Raw genomic sequence first — 20,036 nt, forward strand, 5'->3', positions numbered from 1 at the left:
GGGCGGGGCTTCGCCCCGCCCCCTACCCTACTGTCTTTCAATACACTTTTACTACACTATTAAAAGTAAAAGTAAAGGTAAAAGTAAAAATAAATATAAAAATATATATATATATATATATAAAAATAAAAATAAAAATATATATATATATATATATATATATATATGTATATACTTTTGCTTTTACTTTTACTTTTAATAGTGTATTAAAAGTGTATTGAAAGACAGTAGGGTAGGGGGCGGGGCTTCGCCCCGCCCCCTGCGCTACTGTAACATAGTAGGGCAGGGGGCGGGGCTACTGGATTTTTTCCCCCCAGGGGCGGGGCCAGTGTGCTGGGGGCGGGGCCAGCGGCATTGCCCCGCCCACTTGTGGGCGGGGCCACACTGGGCGTTTACCAATAAATAAATACTTGTATATGCAAGCTGTATGCTCGCATACACTTGCAAAAGGAGCTCTGAGAGTGCGCTCCCTCCTGGGATCGAACCAGGTTCTTACGGGGCAAGAGGCCGTGTCACCAACCGGTCGGCTGTTTCGACCTGGCAGCTCTCGGCGGTCTCTACTCTTTTGTACTCACCCGACGCGCGCGGGACGCACCACTAAGCAGATGAGAATGTCTCGAAGTGGAAGCGGGGTGATTGCCGAGCTCACCACGCTTGGCGAGTGGCTCCGTCGCTGCGTTCGAACACCTGAGATCCAGGGTTCGATTCCCCATCCCTGCTGCTTGCGCCCCCTGCTCCCCCTGCTCCCCATGCTGCCTGCGTCCCCTGCTCCCCATGCTGCGTGCGCTGCCTGCTCCCCATGCTGCTTGCTCCCCATACTGCCTGCGCTTCCCGCTGCCTGCTCCCCATGCTCCCCATGCACCCCATGCTGCCTGCGCCTCCCGCTGCCTGCACCTCCGCACTGCAAAATATACTGCTCTGCACTGACTATGAACGGGCTAATGCTAACCAATGCTCCCTCCTTGCAGTGATTAAAAAAATATATCTTTTTAGGACTTTAACAAGTTGTTTTTTTTTTTTTTCCTTTTCGTAATTGACTATTGTAGGCTGTTCTAAAACACCATCTGGTATGCTTGATACATATTAGATAAGGTGTAAAAAAAAATGTCCCATCATTCCCATCAGTCCCATCAGCACAAAGGTTTGCAGTGCTGAGGACAGCCTCGCGTTGGAGTACGGCAATGTTGAATTTGAAGAAGACATTCGGCATCAGGTGAATGTCTTTTAGCATGTGGTTTAGAAGTTGATCGTGCAAATGAATTTGATGCTTTGCACTTTTTAGACACATGCACATTGGCGAGATAGCGGCAGTACTTGTCAAAGTCTGCTTTATTGTCAGTTTCTTCACATGCCAAGATACACAAAGAAATCGAAATAACGTTCCCACTATCCCACGGTGACAAGACATAGTACACAATATACATACAAGTAAACACAAAAAAATAGAAACAAGGCACAAACAATGGAGTGATAAATGAATAAACAAATAACACAATAAATAAGAGCAAAAATGGAGCAAGTGTGCATTATGTGTATTTGTTAGGTTGCTTTGGGCAAAACAAACCGCAAAAGACGGGTCTCATTGACCCAGTTGTCTAATTAGGGCACCTATCATTTGTCATGTAGTTGTTTCAAGTTAAAAATGATTGCATACAGTTAAATGGAGCGTTAGACAGGTTGAGGCAAATACGCCGCCACAAGGTGGCAGCACTTGGAATTCATCTTGCCTGTCTGATCAGGTCAATTTAATAAAGATGCCGGTATTAAGAGTGCCTCACTTGCGTGCCACCTATGCAGGTTGCGGGGTGGCTTTTACTGACCTCTGAACTGGGTGGTAGCACACAGTACATGCACCAAGGCTGGCCGTGTTAAGCAACATGCAACTGCGCTTTGAATTGAAAGCCAAGGTCCTGGACGTTACACGCTTGGTTTATAGATTCAATTTACTTTGGCAACGCCCTGGACTGTACAGCAACAGCCTTCTTTGTAGTCTGCCAGCAAATGAAGCCAAGCCCTGTAACAAAACATGCAATAAGGTTCATATTTAAGAGATGCAGCCTCAATTGCGGCGCATCGTGAATGATGACGGACACCAACGTAGACTTTATTTACAAGACCAACAACAGGAAGAAAACACACCAACGTGGACTTTATTCACAAGAATGCCCACATGATGCATGATTAAAAAAAAAAAGCCAGACTTGATTAAAATCGACTTTTACTCGTACAGAAAAATGCACAAACATGAAGCAGGATTCTGAGTTCGGTGGCCATTTTAAAGCGGGGTTGCCAAACTTATTGTTCGCAACAGAGACTGTAGGTTTACGCTTATCGATTGAATCTATGGGTGTCAGGCTACTTGACTTTTGTCAACCATTTAGAATGCATACAGCTTTTCTTTGTGTAGTGTAAAAAAGAAATAAAAAGCCTGACACTGCATATTTAACAAGACAATTTGGTTTGAGACGAACTTTACAATTGCCATATTGAGAGTCTCAAATGATTCCAGTTTGTATGTTGTCATTTAACTCTGATTATGCACTATAGACTGCGCATGCCAATGTTTAAAATGGACCACTTGAATTCAGTTCACAGTTTAATTCAGGTTCAGAGGTACACACACACAATTACAGTCCAAACAGTTCACTTCATGTATTAAAAAAAACACAACATTAAAACAATATTGCAAAATGACGCAGCGCTGAGAAAGAAAGAGGCATCATGCAGACAGCCAGTGTGCACACCCAGTGAAAAAGTGGAGGGAGGGAGGGAAAGAAAGAAAGCACCAAAGGAAAAACAGTGATACTCTCCTTAAATGCTGGCTGGGCACTTTGCCCTCGCCGCATCTGCACCCGTCCGTCCGTCCGTCCGTTGTAGGCCGCTCGTCACGGGCGAAGGTCGGCCGATGGTCGGGTCCCCTCTCGGCCGGTGCTCGACGTTTGGACTCATCCTCCGCCTCGCGCAACTGCAAAAATGAAAAGGGCACCCGGTTGCATGCGGTTCACTTCTGTGGACGTACTCATTACCTATTTATTAAAGCTTGCTCCTATTTTAAGCTCACTTAATTGTGTATGCATGCATTAATTTTTTTGTTTGAATGTCTTCATGTTCTTTTTAGGTCTGTTCCTATGTGAAGCATTCAATGCTTATTTCTTTCTTAGTTGTAAAGCGCTTTGAGCTGCATTTCTTGTATGAAAGGTGCTATACAAATAAAGTTTATTTTTATTATTACCCTCTGGTATCGCGGTCCGGTCCAGTCCCTCTCGGTGCAGGCACTCGTCCGATCCGCTGCCCCGGCAATCCTGAAGGGCAGACATATTTGGCAAGAGGAACATTTCCACTAGCGACCTTGACGAAGGCAAGTTTGAATCAGGCAACTGGCGGCACGCATGGGCTGGCGCACGTCTCGTACGGCCCTCCCGCATTGGAGCCATCCGGGTTATGAAAGGTCTAACCCCTTGCTTAAAGGGAGGGAGGGAGGGCGGGAGAAAGCGAGGGGAGATGAGAAGAGGCTTTGGTGCGCACTAAAGCACAACCGGCCAGGAGAGCTGGCTTGGCCCCGAGGGGGAAAAAAAAGGAAAACGTGACGTCACGGAGGGCGTCACGGAGAATCTCTTCGACCTCGACACCGTCGACGACACTGGGACCCAGTCGGGCAGACATTATACCCTGGTATTCCACAAAGGGCAAGGTATAGCCACGTTCCCCCCTGAGTGCACCAGGCCATGCAGGTACTGCCGGGCGCATCGGAGAAAGAGAGCGAGAGAGAGAGAGAGAGAGGGGAGGAAGGGAGGGAGGGGTGTCTACTTTGCCAATTCGTATCTAGAGGGTCACAGCAACCCAATTGCCCGTGCGTGCTGCTAGTTACCCTATTCAAACAGACAGGGAAGGAGGGAGGGAGAGCGCAAAAGAAAAAGAGTCATACTCCCCCTCAACGCTGGCTGGACGCTTGGCCCTCCCGGCCTCGCCGCATGTCACGGGCCAAGGTCCGGGTCTGCTCCGGCCGGTGTTGGACTCGTCTTCCGCCTCGCACAACTGCAAAAAGACAAACAGCACTCAGTTGCATGCGGTTCACTTGTGTCGACGTACTCATTACCTGCCCCCTCCCTGGTCTTGTGGGTGCGGCCCAGTCCCTCTCGGGTCAGGCTGGCGCTCGTCCCATCCCCTGCCCCGGCAACCCTGAAAGGCAGACATAGGGAAACCAAATTAAAACCAACAAGTGTGTACACTACCCTTGCATATTGGATTGCCATGTCACCTCTGGCCAGCCTTGGCCAGTCATGCATCAGGCTCCTCATCACTTCTTTGGGTGAATCCTTCCTTCACCTGGGTCTGGTGGCCTCCGTCCGCCGGCTCTTCATTTCGTACATAGTCTCTTCCACCTTGCAAGACAAGCACAAAAGTCTCGCTGCGCCGACGCTTGCGCTTGCCGTCGCTTGCGCTCGCCGTCGCTTGCGCTCTCCGTCGCTTGCGCTCGCCGTCGCTTGCGCTCGCCGTCGCTTGCGCTCGCCGTCGCTTGCGCTCGCCGTCGCTTGCGCTCGCCGTCGCTTGCGCTCGCCGTCGCTTGCGCGGTCGCTTGCGCGGTCGCTTGCGCGGTCGCTTGCGCGGTCGCTTGCGCGGTCGCTTGCGCGGTCGCTTGCGCTTGCCGTCGCTTGCGCGGTCGCTTGCGCTTGCCGTCGCTTGCGCGGTCGCTTGCGCTTGCCGTCGCTTGCGCGGTCGCTTGCGCGGTCGCTTGCGCGGTCGCTTGCGCGGTCGCTTGCCGTCGCCGCGCGTTTGGCACTCAATCAGGGCTGCACGACATGTTGGAAAATCAGTGATATGGCATATTGGGCCAGACCGTTGCATTGAGCAAAGTTGTGCAAAATTCTGGGATGGAGGGGAACTATTTGATCACAATGAGATCAGTTCGAGTAGTTAATTTTAACTTGCATCAATGATTTGTCATCTTCTAAACTCATTACAAATAGTTAGGCAAGAAAACAGGTTTCATTTGCCACATTAAAAAAAATGTTTGTTTTCTGAAAGTGCATGTCAATAACCTAGACCACCATGTGGCAGTTTTCCAATACACGTGCAGCCCTACACACGTCACCATTGGTGTCCAAATGGCAGCCACGGGGCAACTTTATCAACACACCACATGAATGAACACCGCTTTGTAGCAGTAGCACAAAATTTGAATGGCAACATTTCATGATTGATTTAATGAATTTGTATCAAAGGATTCTTAATTTGCTTCAGTATGCAGCCCTCAAACAGACATTTGGACACCGCTGGCATCAATTAACTAAAAAAAAAATCCATTTCACATGTTGAAGCTGCGCAGGTTGACGCCTCCAGCTCAGAACTCTGCTACTTCAGAGCGATGCCACAGCGGTCCGTCCACCTCTGATCAGATTGTGTCGCATCCCGGTCGCCACCTGCAGAAACAAACAAAAGTTAGACACTCAAAGAGCATCCCAAGTTGTAGGTCACTTGCTTACTTGGTCACAGCGGCTAGCTACTCTTGGTGACCGTCGCCGGGTTGGATCGGGCCGTGTACCCCCCCTTTTGCGTTTGGCCTGCAAAAAGCAGAACATGCAATGAGTTGGGTGCTGCTCGCATCATTATGTCTTCCTCAAGGACCGGCTCGCCCCTACACCTAGAGAACAAAGGACGCACAGTGGTACGTTAGGCTTACATCAAGCACGACAGTGGTAGGTTAGAAAAAGACACAAAATGTGACTGTCTCGCTCGCTCCAACACCTAGGGGAGAACAAAGAACGCAAGTACCACAGTGGTGGTAGGTTAGGGTTAGATGAAGGTCAACAGTGGTAGTTTAGAAAAAGACAAAATGTCAAGTCAAATTGCAAAATTGGACATTCGGGATTGGCTCGCTCCACACCGAGGGGGGAGAACAAAGAACGCAGCAAGTACGACAGTAGCAGATTAGAAAAAGACAAAATGGTACAAGTCATGGGGCAAAATTCGACATTCGGATCCACGTCAAAGTTTCATTTCGTGTCCATCCACGTAACCACGTGCTCCCCCAAGTGAGCCGTCAATGGCAACCAAGCACAAGACAACGCTGGATCCAGACAAGCCACAACCCCAGCACACCTCTTAAGCAAGACCAACCATCAGACCCCCAAACATTGCCTACACCTGCAACCTTTCCGTCGTACACCCATAACCAAAGGCAACCACACTGCCCCCTCCTGGGCACATGATCCGCACACGTGGACTTTTGCAGCGCCCTGCTTGATTCTTGACTTGGTGGCATTGCTCCTTTGGAGATGGCATTGTTCCTTTGGAGATGGCATTGCTCCTTTGGAGATGGCATTGCTCCTTTGGAGATGGCATTGCTCCTTTGGATATGGCATTGCTCCTTTGGATATGGCATTGCTCCTTTGGATATGGCATTGCTCCTTTGGATATGGCATTGCTCCTTTTAGGCCATTGCTTTTTTTAGGCCATTGCTCCTTTTGAAATGGCATTGCTCCTTTTGAAATGGCATTGCCCCTTTTGAAATGGCATTGCCCCTTTTGAAATGGCATTGCCCCTTTTGAAATGGCATTGCCCCTTTTGAAATGGCATTGCCCCTTTTGAAATGGCATTGCCCCTTTTGAAATGGCATTGCCCCTTTTGAAATGGCATTGCCCCTTTTGAAATGGCATTGCCCCTTTGGATAGGCCATTGCTCCTTTGGATATGGAATGATACTTATCCTCATCCCATTCGGCTTCTCTTGCAGCCTGCAAAAACACAGAGCCATTAATTGTGTGCTGGGAAGCTAAAACTTGACACAGACAGCCAATGTGTGTTGGGAAGCTGAAACTTTACAAAAACAGGTTTCCACCTGATTTAGGACTACTCTTCCTCAGTGTCCTCAACATCACCGAAATGGCTCCTCAAGAGCCTCCTGCTTGCTTAGTATACAAGGATGCTGGCTGGGCGGCCTTTTTTAGTGCTACAAAAGACAAACAAATTATTGCAACAAATATAGATGTTGAGTAGTGTGCCAATGGCATGATATTTTTGCAACAATTATACATTATACAAGAGTTTTACATTTGCAAAAATATTTAATTATTATATTGTAGTAAGTTATGATAATTTATCAGAATTATAATTAAGATTTAATTTTATACATACTAAGTAGAGTTTGACAGTTGAAAAAAATATATAATCATTATATTGTAGTAAATTATGATAATTGATCAGGATTATAATTCGTATTTAAATTGTATCATCCATCAACTCACCTCACATTGGACAGATGATCCAGGTTAGCGGCGTCCAAAACGGGAGAAAATAACCCACGCAAATGTTTGTTGCGTGTCCGAGTCACGAGAGTACGACAGTCCTGCAACAAACAAACAAAATAAAAAAGGCTTGTGAGAAAAGGCAACAAACCACACATTTTGGGGCGTATTTGAAAACTCTCCCTGCAGCCTCCAGGTAACTTCGACGACTGCAGTCGCCGTGGCGAGTGTGAAAATCCTGCAACAAACAAACATGGCGTCCGACATGAGACGGCAAAAACCGACAAACATTTGCTCCCTTACCTGAGAAAATGCCACGCACTCGGTGGCACCTGCATTTGAGAACTGAGCGTGAAAATCCTGCAATAAACATGGAGTCTTCGTGAAAAACGGCAGGAGACGACAAACATTTGCTAGCACGCTAGCTTACCTGAGAAACCGCCCGCCGCCACGCGCTCGGTGGCACATGCATTTGATAACTCCCCTTGAGCACACCTGTCTTCAATTTACCTAAAGACCTGACGTCACATCCGTCAATTCAAATCTTCTTCTCCTGATCGTCCAACGGCCCTTGGCACACGGGCGCCACCAGGTGGTCACCTGTCATGGTGACTACTGTGGAAAGGGTTGCTTCGGACTATACGTTGAAACTTTTAACACCCAACATGTTTGGATGGATACCCTATCAATATGACCAAATCTCCTTTCGTGGTGCACGCCATTGCCTTCAATCAAATTAAAATATTTGTATCGATAGTTCATCCTAAAATGAATTGTTCTTGCAAAAATTCTGCGGTCGTTGCAGTGCTCCCGTGGACTCATTTTCAATTCAGTTGTTAAGAAACACCACACCGTTGCACAGAGACAATTCTTGAGTAATATCAAATACATGAACAGGTCCAAACAAGTTTTTCCGTCAGTTTAATTTGCGCATTGCTTCACTGGTCGCAATCTTGCATTCGATAATGTCCAACAGCCACTGCTCCGTGAACTCTGTCCTCCCAGGTGTGTGCTGCAGCCTGTTGGACTCTACCACAAAGTGCACATCGATGGGATCCGTTTGCGCTTCAACTTTGGGGACGTCCATCACAAAGTAGACGCCAGCCGCGGTGGGGATGGGCATCTGCGGCGATGGGGTGCTAAAGCTCGCCAGGTAATGGTAGGAGATCGTGTCCTCATCTTCGGTGCAGTAGACAAAGTCCAAGCTGTAAATCCAACTTGGATCCAAATTCCACGTTAGAATAAACTCTGCAATCTGTTCTTTCCTAAAGCAAATGAAAAGTTCTAGCTCCTGCAGAACGTGAAAATGACCAAAAACTTTTCACACAGATGCGCTAAACGAGGGTCACTTGGAAAACATGTTGGAACGCGGCCCGAGGACTAGAGCTTCACACCTCTGACTTTTGACCATGATATTTCCCTAATAAAGTGGCCTGTTATTAGGTACACTTGAAAATGGCAATGTACCTAATGGAGTGTCCGTGTGACATCACAGTTCAAACAGCCAATCAGAAAGTGGGGGCGAGGGCGGGTGTGGCACTTTTCACTTTAGGGTAAGCTTTGACAGTTAAGCCCCCAAGTGGGCGGAGCAATACAGCTGCCCCGCTCGCCAGGTTACTGGGCCCACCCCCAGGAAATGGATGATAGGAGTGATAGGACAGACTATTAAGGGAAGTGCCAATACGGCCTTTTGGTTGGAATTAGAACCATATATCTCAGAGCCATGAGATGTAAAGGAAAATGGCATCTCCAATGGCCGTGCGGTGTATTGGAACAAAGGACAATGCTTCACCCACCCTGAGTCGCTGGACTAGGATACCTTGTGGTGTTAACTAATGGTCCATGCTGCTTAGGATGTAAGTAATATGGTATGGTTTTTAATGACAACAAAAATGCGCCCATTTTTGTTGATATGTTTAATTTCTCTGACAGAAATTGGTGGTGATGGTTAAAGCCAAGAAAGCTTGGCATCGTTATTTATTATGACCGTAATGTGTTTGTCTTCTTTGTTTTATACGAAAAGAATTCAAAGACAAAAAAAAATAAATACAGTGTTGCCTTTGTCTACATTTGAGTGTGACTGCTTAGTTCCTCATCCAGACCATTCCGCTGTGGATCTGGTTGTAGTCAGGAAGCTGCTCAATGGGACCTGAGGGGAGGGGGTAGCACAGACACACACACACACGTATTGATCACACATCCTCGTTGATATCTATCACAAAATCCGTAACAGTCTGCAACCCACCGACAGCGGCAATGGCTGGAGCTTTGTTGAAGATATATTTGGCGCACACGTCCTTGATGGTGGTGGCATCGATGGCCTGTTGAAAGACAAATTGGATCCTGATCATCAGCAAAATGTCAACTTTGGACTTCATCCACTCACATCAATTCGGCTCTCCAGCTCATGAAAAGGGATCCTGCGGCTGTAGCACAACATCTGTCTGCCGATGTCCTCGCAGATTGGAGTGGAGCCTACGAGAAAAAAAAAAAAGCTTCGGGATGCTGTGGTATTCCCGCCACGGCTTCACGTCGAGATGCCCCATTACCATCGAGATGCAGCAACATGTTTGTCTTGAGGAGGTTCTTTGCCCGTGCCACTTCGCCTTCGCTTACGCTGGTGCAAAGGGACATCCTGAAACAGTTTAAAAAAAGAAATCTCAGAACAAAACTGCACGAGGTTGTCAGGTTTCGGAGTTATCTCACCATTCTTTCTGCGTGAAGTGCATCATGTCCTTGATGGTGGCGGGCTCACACACCATGTAGAGTCCCCACAGGCCCGTGTCGGTATAGCAGGTGTTGAACGACTGGAAGCTGTGGCACAGATTCCCCTGACACGCCATCTGGGCCAGCTTACTGGAAAGGTTCTGCGGAAGGCCCGACATGAATGCCACTCATCCCTCTCTCAAAATGGAAGGCAGAATTGCTGAATGTCTGAGAATGACTCACAACTCCCCCGCCAAATGAGCGGTCCCAGTTCCCAATAAGTGTGTTGGCCACCATGAGCGGGATGGTGTCGGGGTGAGACCATCCCACGGCCTCCACGGCGACGGCGATGTGAGCCAGCGGCATCTTGTCGTCACGCACGCGAATCTGGAAAGCCGCGATTGGTTCCGTCACTTGTGATTAATTGTTGGACTTTTCCATTGACTGCCTTACCTCACTTCCTGTAAAGGGGCAGGCAGGCGGCGCGTCGCTGTCGTAGCGGCCAAGAAGCTTTCCAAAGTGAAACTTTGCCAGATCAATCAGCTCGTTGTGGGCAACACCTTTTTGGAACACGCAAAGAAGGCAAAACATGTTTTCATCGCCATCAAAACGAGTTTCGCTCTTGCGCGTGATGGACGAGGACTCAACGCGAGCGGTTCTCACCTCCAGCAGCTGCCAGCACAATTCTCGGACCTTTGTAGTGGCTTGTAATGTACTCCACCAGATCTCCTCGATTTATCGTCCTGCAGTCAAACAATTGGGAAAGCTCAAAGGACGGCTCAGCTCGATTTTGTGACGCGTTGGTGTCAATTTCCATACTTGATATTCTCGGTGGGGCCCAGGATGGTCCTGCCCAGCGCTGTGGACTGGTAAGCGGTAGCGTGGAGGTAATCGAAGACCACTTCCTGTAAATTGGTCTCCACTTCCTGCATCTCCCGCAAGATCACCCCGCGTTCCCGCTCGATCTCCGCTTCGCCCAACGTGCTGTTCTGTATGATGTCAGCCAGGATCTCCACAGCTTTTCAGAAATATGGGTAAAATAGATTTTTTTTTTTTTTTTATTGAGATTCGGAACCATCAAGTGCTTCAGCACAGCCATCATAATACCTCGCGGAAGATCCTTGGAAAAGGCCTTGGCATAGTACACAGTCTGCTCCCTGGATGTGTAGGCATTTAGGTGAGCGCCCATGTTCTCAATTTCTAACTCCAGGTCTAGCTGGGATCGCTTCCTGGTGCCCTGTCACAGAAAAAAAAAAAAAGATGTGGGTCGGGGTAAATATAGAAATATAATAAAAACAACTTCCTCTGTCCAGGGATTGAACCCAGGTCGCGTCGGTGAAAGTGCCACATCCTAGGGACTCTCATGTCTTGTATTTTCTTTGGATATTTGTTTTTTTTTCAACATTTCTGTCAGGTGCGTGTCTTACCTTAAATGCCATGTGCTCCAGAAAATGAGCAGTGCCATTATTTGTCTCATTCTCGTAACGACTGCCAGCGTCAATCCACAGACCAACCTGAAAGAAGTTATGTTGTATTAAAAAGCTATTTGTGCCTTGTGTAAAAATCGGTGCCAATGCCTAATAATGGATGGAGAGGAGTGAAAATGTTCTTTATTTTTTATTTGACAGGGTCAGCTTACTGTACACGTGGAAAGCCCAGAGTCCTCGGAAGCCACACGGAGTCCATTTTCCAAAGTGGTCACCTTAGTTTCAGGGACATTTAAAGCTACTTGCTGAGCAGCCTGTGTAGTTAATAGTCTGTGGGCTCCAGGAGTAAACTACAAAAAGATTAGAAATTCGTAAGACATTTTTAAAAGCCAACATTAGGAAACTTAAATGACTACACCGACAATACTATAATTCCTTGTTATATATTTGAAGGAGTATGTGTTCGTGTTTACGCGCGGAGCAGCAGCTTATTGACAATTGTTAATGTCAAGACAACTCCCGTACATATTCCAGTAAAGTAATTATCTGGTAACATGTCGTTCTTACTATTTTAAGGTTATTTCTCTCCAGTAACGATCTGCGAAGTAAACATTTCCCCGCAGACGCGAACAGACGTATGGAGGCCGCCATGTTGTTACGTCAGACTGAGCCAGCGGAAGTTTACGTCACATCCGAATGAACGCGTGTTGCATTCACGTATCTTGGGAATTTGTGAGTGTCTTTTCTTGGGTGTTTTTGTTGATGCTTTTACCCAGACAACATTAGTTTACATTTTAAAACGTTTTCAAATCAGTGGAATTCCGGTTACAGACATATTTCTTTTCGAAGGGACTGGCAGGAAAGCCGGCGGGATATGGGGGCTATACCACGGCAGAACGAGCGCAAATTATTTTGAAAGCGTCTGACAGGAAGGCGAACGGAAGTGAGACTTTAGCATAGCGCCAATTTTACCCCGCTTGTATGTTAAGTTTGGTACGTCCGTGTAGCGGCTAAAATCGTCTGGCGCACAGTTAAATACAAAATCGCGAGTCTTCGTATTAGTTGTGAGCGACTGCTTGCAGGTAAACGACTTGTATTATTTTATTAGGGAAACAAATCCCAAGTAATGTGCTTGTGTTAAGGTGCTACTGCACGTAGTTCACAGCTACTGTCTTTTTCATGACTTTCAGATATGGACGGCGATCTGGAAGATGGAGAGATTTCCGGGTCTGGTTCAGACTCTGAAATGAAAATGGCCCGACCCATGCAACATGCAGCTTTTAGCGGCCAATCCTTCCAAAACAGAGCTAACACTTTGCAACCTGCAGCCGCTTATAGAAACTCCGGCAGGCCGGCGGAGTCCAGTGACAGCGACCAGGACTCGTCTGATGAGGAATGTGCAGCCTGGCGTCGCAAACGTCAAAAAGTATCCAACAGTCGCCAACCAGCCGCAATCATTGCCCGCCCGGCACCGAACGGCGCTGCAGGCGCATTGCGGGGCCGCAAGGTGAACAACATTTGGGGCTCTGTGGTGCAAGAACAGTGCCAGGACGCGATCGCTGCAGAACTGTGTGTCTTTGGCATGGAGGGTGAGATTAGCATGGCTGACAGAAATGTGGAGACCTACAACTATGTCCTGGCTCATAAAATCATGGAGAAGGAGAGGCAGATGGAGAAAGAGCAAAAGGGTGACGGGGAGGTGAAAATGCTCGATGACCAGTTGGATGAGTACATGAGGGATCAAGGGTCAGAGGAGAGAGCAGGGGGTGACGCCAAGAGAAAAAGGGCAGTCAAGGAGAGACTGGGTCCTTTAGCCGAGATGGACGTTAAAGGCCGATGTGAGATCACCGAAGATGACCCTGAGGATAAAGTCGTGGATGAGATCGCGTACAGGCTCCAAGAGCCCAAAAAAGACCTGATAGAACGTGTCGTGAGAATTGTCGGGGCCAAAAAAGCCATAGAACTTCTCGGCGAGACGGCCACACTGGAGGAAAACGGCGGCGTCTACACCATGGACGGCAGCCGGCGCCGCACACCGGGCGGGGTGTACCTCAACCTTTTGAAGAACACGCCCAGCGTCTCCCGGGCCCAGATAAGAGAGATCTTCTTTGATGAGAGTCAAAAAGATCAGAAGAGCAAGAAGGCGGCTCAGAAGAGGAGGCGCCACCTGGTGGCGAAGAAAATGAAGCAGGCCATCGGCACGCTCAACCTGCACGAGCACGACGACGTATCCAGAGAGACTTTTGCCAGCGACACAAACGAGGCCTTGGAGTCACTCGAAGAGGCCGCAAAGGAAGAGGAGGGCCAGGAGGAAGAGCACGCCGTGGGTACGGAGGAGACGCCGGTCGTGTACAGCTCAGGGGACTTGGAGGTCTTCTGATGTCATCAATTACCCAAAGCAGCGGTCGGTCCCGTCAGAAACTTAATTTCATTTCCGGCAGTCAGGTCTTTCCTGTGTTGATTTTATTCCCATGTTACTTTATGCCACATTCCAAAAACACATGTTGGCTTCAAATCACTACACAGTACAATTCATCTTGACTGAATATATAAATGAAAGTTAGCAACATCTACACACTAAAACTGTAGGAAGCCCCACACAAGATTTTGTTTGTCTTTAAGACTTGATATGTTTGATGAATTCATTTGTGACTTGTCTGGAATAAAGATATCTTGGATTAAATTGTTCCCAAAATAAAAGTAGGAAAAAACAATGACCATTGTAAATTTTTTTTTTTTTAAGAGAAGGATGACTGCCACTGGTTTGACGTTACTAAGCTAACACAATTAAAGTACCAAAACACATTTAATTCTGTTGTCATCTTTCATATAAAACCTCACGCCCCCAGAAAAATTACGACACGTTAATTTGTAGTCTATCTGACAGAGATCTGATCGCCTTGGTTCAGTGATTCAAAAGCTTTGTTGACATGAACATGATGTCATATTCATTATATAAAACCGGACGAAGCCAGTTGATGTCATTTGTTGCACTCAGAGAAATAAACCAAGATCATGGATGTCACCCTCCTGTGGATTGCTCTCATCTACCTTCTAGATGGTAAATGATTGTGTACCAAACAACATTATCTTTTTGTACTTGTACACATTGTGACTACTTTTACCACTTCCGATTTACTGCTCTCAGGTGTAAGCACAGCCCCAAAAACTTTGACTGAAGTCCAAGTGGGCGATTCCATCACCCTGTTCACCGATGAAAACCGCACCGACGAGAAGCTGGCCTACATCAAATGGACAGTTAACCACAAGAAAATCATTACCTACATCGCTGAAGGTGGTGAAAGAAGGGCTAAAGCTTACGCCGACAGGATCGAATTGGACCACTATACTGGGAATCTGAACCTGAAAAATTTGCAGCCAAGCGACAGCGGCGATTACAAAGTGGTTCACATCAGATCCGCCGGAGAGTTTGAAAGGATGAAGAATGACATTGTGAGAAAATTGCTAACGATGGACATCCGGGATTACGCGTACAAAATCAGAATCGCCGATAATCTGGCAAACGTGACAGAGATCAATGTCAATCTTCACGGCGACTTCGATGATGATAATCCATTGCTGGCCCTTTTTTAGCAAGGTTCTGTACTCTGACTCTGAGAAATAAATTGATGCTGAAATACCATTTAGCACCCATTCACGTTTTGCCGATTAATGAGCGATCAAAATGTGCGATCATTCAAAAACGATTAACAAAAAAAAATACGCATTAGCAAACGTACTGTCTCTTTAAGAAAATGACGTCACGTGACGCGTCATACGCGCCGGAAGTCGAGGATTGAGCGTGCCGTGTTGTTGTTTTGACGTGCCACAAGCGGGCTCCTCGAAAACACACGCTGCTCACTTATTGACATTGGAGCTTTTCTCGCTTTGTTTTTTTTTTCTTCTTCACAATCGCATGTAGCGATCGCCAAGTGCTTTGCTCTCTGTTCGTGTAATTGCAGGGACCTATTGTGGGATGACTCGGTTTCGTCGCGGGAGCTGTCTTTTGTGTCAAATATGAAGCGTCTGTCTTCGTAACATCGCTCCGGTCGAAAAACTCGTGGTCAGCAGTTTAGTTGCGTCCGTTCATTTCCTCTGCGGGTTATTTGTCGAGATTCAATTAGAATGAAGCAGGACGGCGATGCAGCCAGTGTGCCCGCGTGCTTTATCTCAAACCATGAGGGCTTTCTTGGAAACATTAAAAAGTTCATCCGAGACTTTGTGGTGACTGAAATAGACATCAACGGACGGCAGGTGAATACAGGAGTAGTCGCCCAGGCTCCGTTTTGCTCGGATAAGATCAGTGGGAGCCGTAAACAGGATCAGAACCTCCAGGGCTCGGAGGATGCCGACGCCTCAGCCGACTGCAGGTTCGATTTGACCATATCGAGCGCTGACAATTTGGACTTGAGCATGGTCTTGGGTCAGGTGGTGAGCGAACAGCTGGAGCAGTTTGTGGTGAGTCTCCGGGACGAGGGGGAAGAGGGCGAGAAGTCGGGCCACAAGGAGCTCTCCCTGGGCTCCTTCACCGACAAGTACCAGCGGGCCAACGTGCATCGGGCCGTCCGACACCGCTTCCCCTTCCTCATGACCGTCACCATCCAGCCCGAGATCAGGGTGAGGGAGGACCCGGACTACAGGGAGCTTTCCCAGCTGGTCACCGAGGAGGAAGCGGAAGACTTCTTCAGGTTCATCGACGCCAAAGTGCAGGACTCGTCCTACACGTTTCACGCCGACGACAACAAGGAGCACCGCGCGGCCGTGCACCACTTCCTCAACCGCCGCTTCGGCAAACTGGTGGAGACCAAGAGCTTCAACGAACACGACCGGACGGCCATCTCGGTGCGACTGAGGGAGCGAGGCAGACCCAAGAAGAGGAGCGCCGAGGAGCGCAGGGAGGAGGACGTCTACACAGGTGAACTGGATGCGGCAAAATAGCTCACGCTTGCTCCCTAACTTTGGTCTTTCTTCCAGCGTTCACTTTGTGTAAGGAAAATCTGGAGACTCTGGAGGCCATCAGCTACATGGCGGCAACGCTCGGCGTCCTGCCGTCAGACTTCACCTACGCCGGCATCAAGGACAAGCGTGCGGTCACCTACCAATCCATGGTGGTCAAGAAGGTCTCGCCTCAACGGTAACAACAGAACTGTGCTCGGGGGAAGATTCTGAAGTTCTCGCAGACCCACCATGTGGTTTCTCACTAGGTTGATGGAAAAGAGGGCGGAGTTTGAGAGGCGAGGGATGCGTCTTTCTCACGTCCGCTCCGTGTCGGAGCCACTGAAGCTGGGGCGGCTGCAGGGAAACCACTTTGACTTGGTGGTTCGCAATCTGAGGTCGCACGGCACCGGCGCCGCGCACTCGGGTGTCGAGACGCGCCGTCGACTTGCCGGCTTGGTGGAGGAAGCGCTGGAGAACGTCAAGGTCTGAGAACATTCCGACAGGAACCGTCTTTGACTTGATTACGTAACTCGTGGATGTTCTTTGGTGCAGGTGAGAGGTTTTGTCAACTACTACGGGCCGCAGAGGTTCGGAACGGGTCAAAGCGTTCAGTCTGACCAAGTTGGGCTGGCACTACTCAAAGAAGACATGGTGAGGGGGAAAAGGATAACGTTGAATTGGATTCTTTTCCTCAATGCAACTTTAGTTCCAAGTTCTTGTGTTCAGGTGAACGCAGTGCGCTTATTCTTCAGTCCCGAAGACGGCGACGATCCTCCGAGCAAAGCGAAGCGACACTTCCTCCAGACTGGTCCGTCAACACTTCCTGCTGATGGCAAAAAAACTCCTGAAGTGATTTAAAATGTGCTTCCGGGTTTCATTTATTTGTTGTTCTCCTCCAGATAACGCAAAGGAGTCCTTGGCGTTAATGCCCGCCTCCAAAGCCCGGGAGCGGCTCATGCTGCGTGCCCTGAACCGGTACGGCACCGGCCCGGATGGCTGCGCCAAAGCCTGGCTCAGCCTGCCTCACGGCATGAGAGTCTTCTACCCGCACGCCTACTGCAGCAGGTCAGGAAACACCATTACGCCCAACCCGTGGAGCCTTCTATGAATCCGCCTGATTTGCAGAATTTGGAACGAAGCGGTGGCGCACCGGTTGGCTACGCTGGGTCACTATGTTCGAAAAGGAGACCTGGTGTGGATGCAGGAAGCAGAGAAAACGGACGAGTGCGTAGAATGCAAGGCGGCTCAGGTAAAATTGCCAATGCAAACAATTAAATGGCCGTTGTGGCGCTGTCCAATCTAACCGCCAGGGGGCAGTATAAAACAAGGCAGCTTTTTTTTTCTCCATATCTATTTTATGAACAACTATACATTTGAAGGTGGAATCCAATAATTAAAAGTATTCGAATTAACTTCCGGCTTTTCTCAGATTCACGTGGTGACCGAACAAGAAGAGCAACAAGGAGTCTACGCTCTCGCTCAGGTACGGCGCCGAGGCCACATTTTGTATATTGTAACAAGAACTCAAATGTGTCTCTTCAGGTGCTGCTTCCCATGCCGGGAAACACGGTGACGTACCCCGACAACGCCATGGGTGCGTGGTACCAAGAGAGACTAGCCAGAGACGGGCTGGACAACTGCCGCTTCCGAGTGGGCGGACTCAAGCTGAACGTGCCGGGCTGCTACCGCCCCTTACTGGCCAACCTGTGCAACCTTAGCTACCAGCTCCAGACCAACGAGGAAGTCGGAGGAGGAGCGGGGAACGGCGCCAGAAAGGACGAGGAACGCTTGAAGGTGGCGGCGGAAGACGCCAAGCGTGACTCGCTCACGCTCACCTTGAACTTTGACCTGGACTCCTCGTGCTATGCCACCATTTGCCTCAGAGAGATCATGAAGTGTGACTTCTAGATGTTTACGCACGGAAATTTGTATGTCTTCTGACTCTCGTGGTTGTACTATGGTCGGTTTAATTGTGTGGTGTTTGTATTTGGTGACATCAATGACAATAAAAAAAGATGAGCTTTTCACCACTAGGGGGAGCCTACTGACTCATGCCGACAAACTCGGCACCTACTGTACATCCATTTTCTCAACTCTGCTCATTAGCTTTACCGAGGTGCTCTCGAATTTGTCCTCTGCGAGAGAAAAAAAAAAAATCAGACACGCGGCTCAAAGGTTAATGAAAGCGCCCCTAAATCTTTCACCTTTATGAGACATTTAAAGAGGCGCTCTGACTCATAATGATGCACGCAAGCCTGCTGAGCTCACTCCTGGGAGGCCGCACTCAATCAAAACTCGAGCCTCTCCTGTGACTAATTTCTGGAATTTTGATGAGTGTGTAAAAGCGCTTCAAAACATTTCCCCCCCCCCCGGGCTATATTTAATTCCCGTTACTGGAAGATCTTAATGGATGTTTCGGGTTCTGTCGGCGGCTAAGATAAACGGCCGCGTTAAATCACCAGTAGACTTTAATTTCAACTGACATTGATACCAAAATATCACAAGAAAGAGGACAGAATAAAAGTCTTCCGACCTGGAGTCTAAATTAAGCTCTTAAGTCTTTTTGCTCGGAGGAGTCAAACCAGAATCTTGGCAGATGAAATGCCTGTGTTTTTTTTTTTTTTTATGTTCTGACAAATGCTGGCTCAATAGTTTGCTCGCCCCAGGTGGCGTGAAGGCGGGAAATAATGGTGCATCGAGAGCCTCTCCACAATCTCATTACACCGTTTTGGTGAACATTGCTTCCAGATGTCTCGACTTTTTCCTCCACTTGCAACAAACATCAAAGCGCCAATCTGTCTGCCATGTACTTTTTACATTCGTGTGCCACCAGGCCCCGGCCCGGAGCGGCAATCTGGACGAGATGGTGAATTCACGATGGGCCGGCCGGGCCCTGATTCCACAATGCTGACTCGTCAGTGTTACTTTGCAATGAATAAAAAGACAATTCAAGCCTTTTCGCAAAAGAGCAAACTTTAAATTCTCTTCCGAGTTGCGAACCGAAAAAAAAATCCGACCGAGCCGTTCCCATCCCGACCGTGGATAAATATTGACCCAGTGCCACGCTCGTCTTGAAAAACCAGCAGAAAGAAGTTATGAAAGACATTTACCATGCTTGCGCGCGGATATTATCGGAACCAAAGATACTTGGCGCGCAAACGCGGCTTTCCCTTCCGAGCTTTAACAAAACATCTTTTTTTTCAATCTGTTTTTCATGTGAACCTCAACTAAAAGGGGGGGGGCAGTGAGGAAAAACAGGACCAACTGAGAGGCCAGAACGGAGAATCCTGACGCCGCTTAGCGCCACCCCGATTTTTTTTGTCACGTGTGAATATTCGCCTTCATCCGGGTCAATACCGTTGAGGATTGCGTAACTCACATGTCAGAGGCCAACATGTGCCACTGTTAACTGCGGCCCAACGATTGACAAAGGGAAAAAAAAAAAACACAACCGTCCATATCACGCTTTCCTCCACCATCCTCCCTTGCCTCACATCCATCAAGTACCTTGAAGGTAAATCTGGTTTGGAGTCTCCAGTGCAGCCACCTAATTGCCCCGTTGACTCAATCTTGCGTTCATGAAAATGGGAAGCAGGCCTCTTTCGGGAGCAGCTGTGCGCCGAGAGGTTGGCGGCGCCCCGGGAGGAAAACCAACTGTCCCCCGCGGTGATTGATGGAACCGCCACTTCCTCTAAGGAGTTCAACTTGTTATCCTCCGATGA

The 20,036-nt window shown here is 48.3% G+C and overlaps 3 protein-coding genes and 2 long non-coding RNA genes across 5 annotated transcripts; 2 read left to right on the plus strand and 3 right to left on the minus strand.

The window, feature by feature from the left end:
• Positions 1–2,583: 2,583 nt before the first annotated feature.
• LOC133145405 (uncharacterized) lies at positions 2,584–4,454 on the minus strand. Its single transcript, XR_009710901.1, has 4 exons — positions 4,259–4,454; positions 4,097–4,179; positions 3,233–4,035; positions 2,584–2,965 (listed from the first exon to the last, which is right to left on the minus strand). It is a non-coding gene; the product is annotated as an uncharacterized LOC133145405 (long non-coding RNA).
• Positions 4,455–4,718: 264 nt separating this feature from the next.
• Positions 4,719–8,069, minus strand: LOC133145472 (uncharacterized). Its single transcript, XR_009710920.1, has 6 exons — positions 7,674–8,069; positions 7,547–7,603; positions 7,244–7,481; positions 6,838–6,948; positions 5,484–6,733; positions 4,719–5,420 (listed from the first exon to the last, which is right to left on the minus strand). It is a non-coding gene; the product is annotated as an uncharacterized LOC133145472 (long non-coding RNA).
• A 1,075-nt stretch (positions 8,070–9,144) lies between these two features.
• Positions 9,145–12,086, minus strand: pmpcb (peptidase, mitochondrial processing subunit beta). Its single transcript, XM_061269127.1, has 13 exons — positions 11,944–12,086; positions 11,589–11,726; positions 11,377–11,463; positions 11,057–11,186; positions 10,769–10,967; positions 10,613–10,692; positions 10,403–10,509; positions 10,193–10,336; positions 9,950–10,110; positions 9,793–9,878; positions 9,630–9,718; positions 9,489–9,564; positions 9,145–9,392 (listed from the first exon to the last, which is right to left on the minus strand). Exons 1-13 carry the CDS (start codon positions 12,025–12,027, stop codon positions 9,328–9,330), a joined length of 1,446 nt encoding a protein of 481 aa, XP_061125111.1. The 5' UTR covers positions 12,028–12,086; the 3' UTR covers positions 9,145–9,327.
• A 207-nt stretch (positions 12,087–12,293) lies between these two features.
• On the plus strand, positions 12,294–14,090 carry phax (phosphorylated adaptor for RNA export). Its single transcript, XM_061269128.1, has 2 exons — positions 12,294–12,458; positions 12,567–14,090. Exon 2 carries the CDS (start codon positions 12,569–12,571, stop codon positions 13,754–13,756), a length of 1,188 nt encoding a protein of 395 aa, XP_061125112.1. The 5' UTR covers positions 12,294–12,458; positions 12,567–12,568; the 3' UTR covers positions 13,757–14,090.
• A 1,075-nt stretch (positions 14,091–15,165) lies between these two features.
• Positions 15,166–18,341, plus strand: pus7l (pseudouridine synthase 7 like). The gene is made up of 9 exons (XM_061269126.1): positions 15,166–16,291; positions 16,351–16,510; positions 16,581–16,797; positions 16,867–16,965; positions 17,041–17,122; positions 17,214–17,379; positions 17,440–17,563; positions 17,744–17,797; positions 17,857–18,341. Exons 1-9 carry the CDS (start codon positions 15,502–15,504, stop codon positions 18,220–18,222), a joined length of 2,058 nt encoding a protein of 685 aa, XP_061125110.1. The 5' UTR covers positions 15,166–15,501; the 3' UTR covers positions 18,223–18,341.
• Positions 18,342–20,036: the final 1,695 nt, after the last annotated feature.

This window comes from Syngnathus typhle, linkage group LG21 (assembly GCF_033458585.1).
Source record: "Syngnathus typhle isolate RoL2023-S1 ecotype Sweden linkage group LG21, RoL_Styp_1.0, whole genome shotgun sequence".
NCBI classification, from domain to species: domain Eukaryota; kingdom Metazoa; phylum Chordata; class Actinopteri; order Syngnathiformes; family Syngnathidae; genus Syngnathus; species Syngnathus typhle.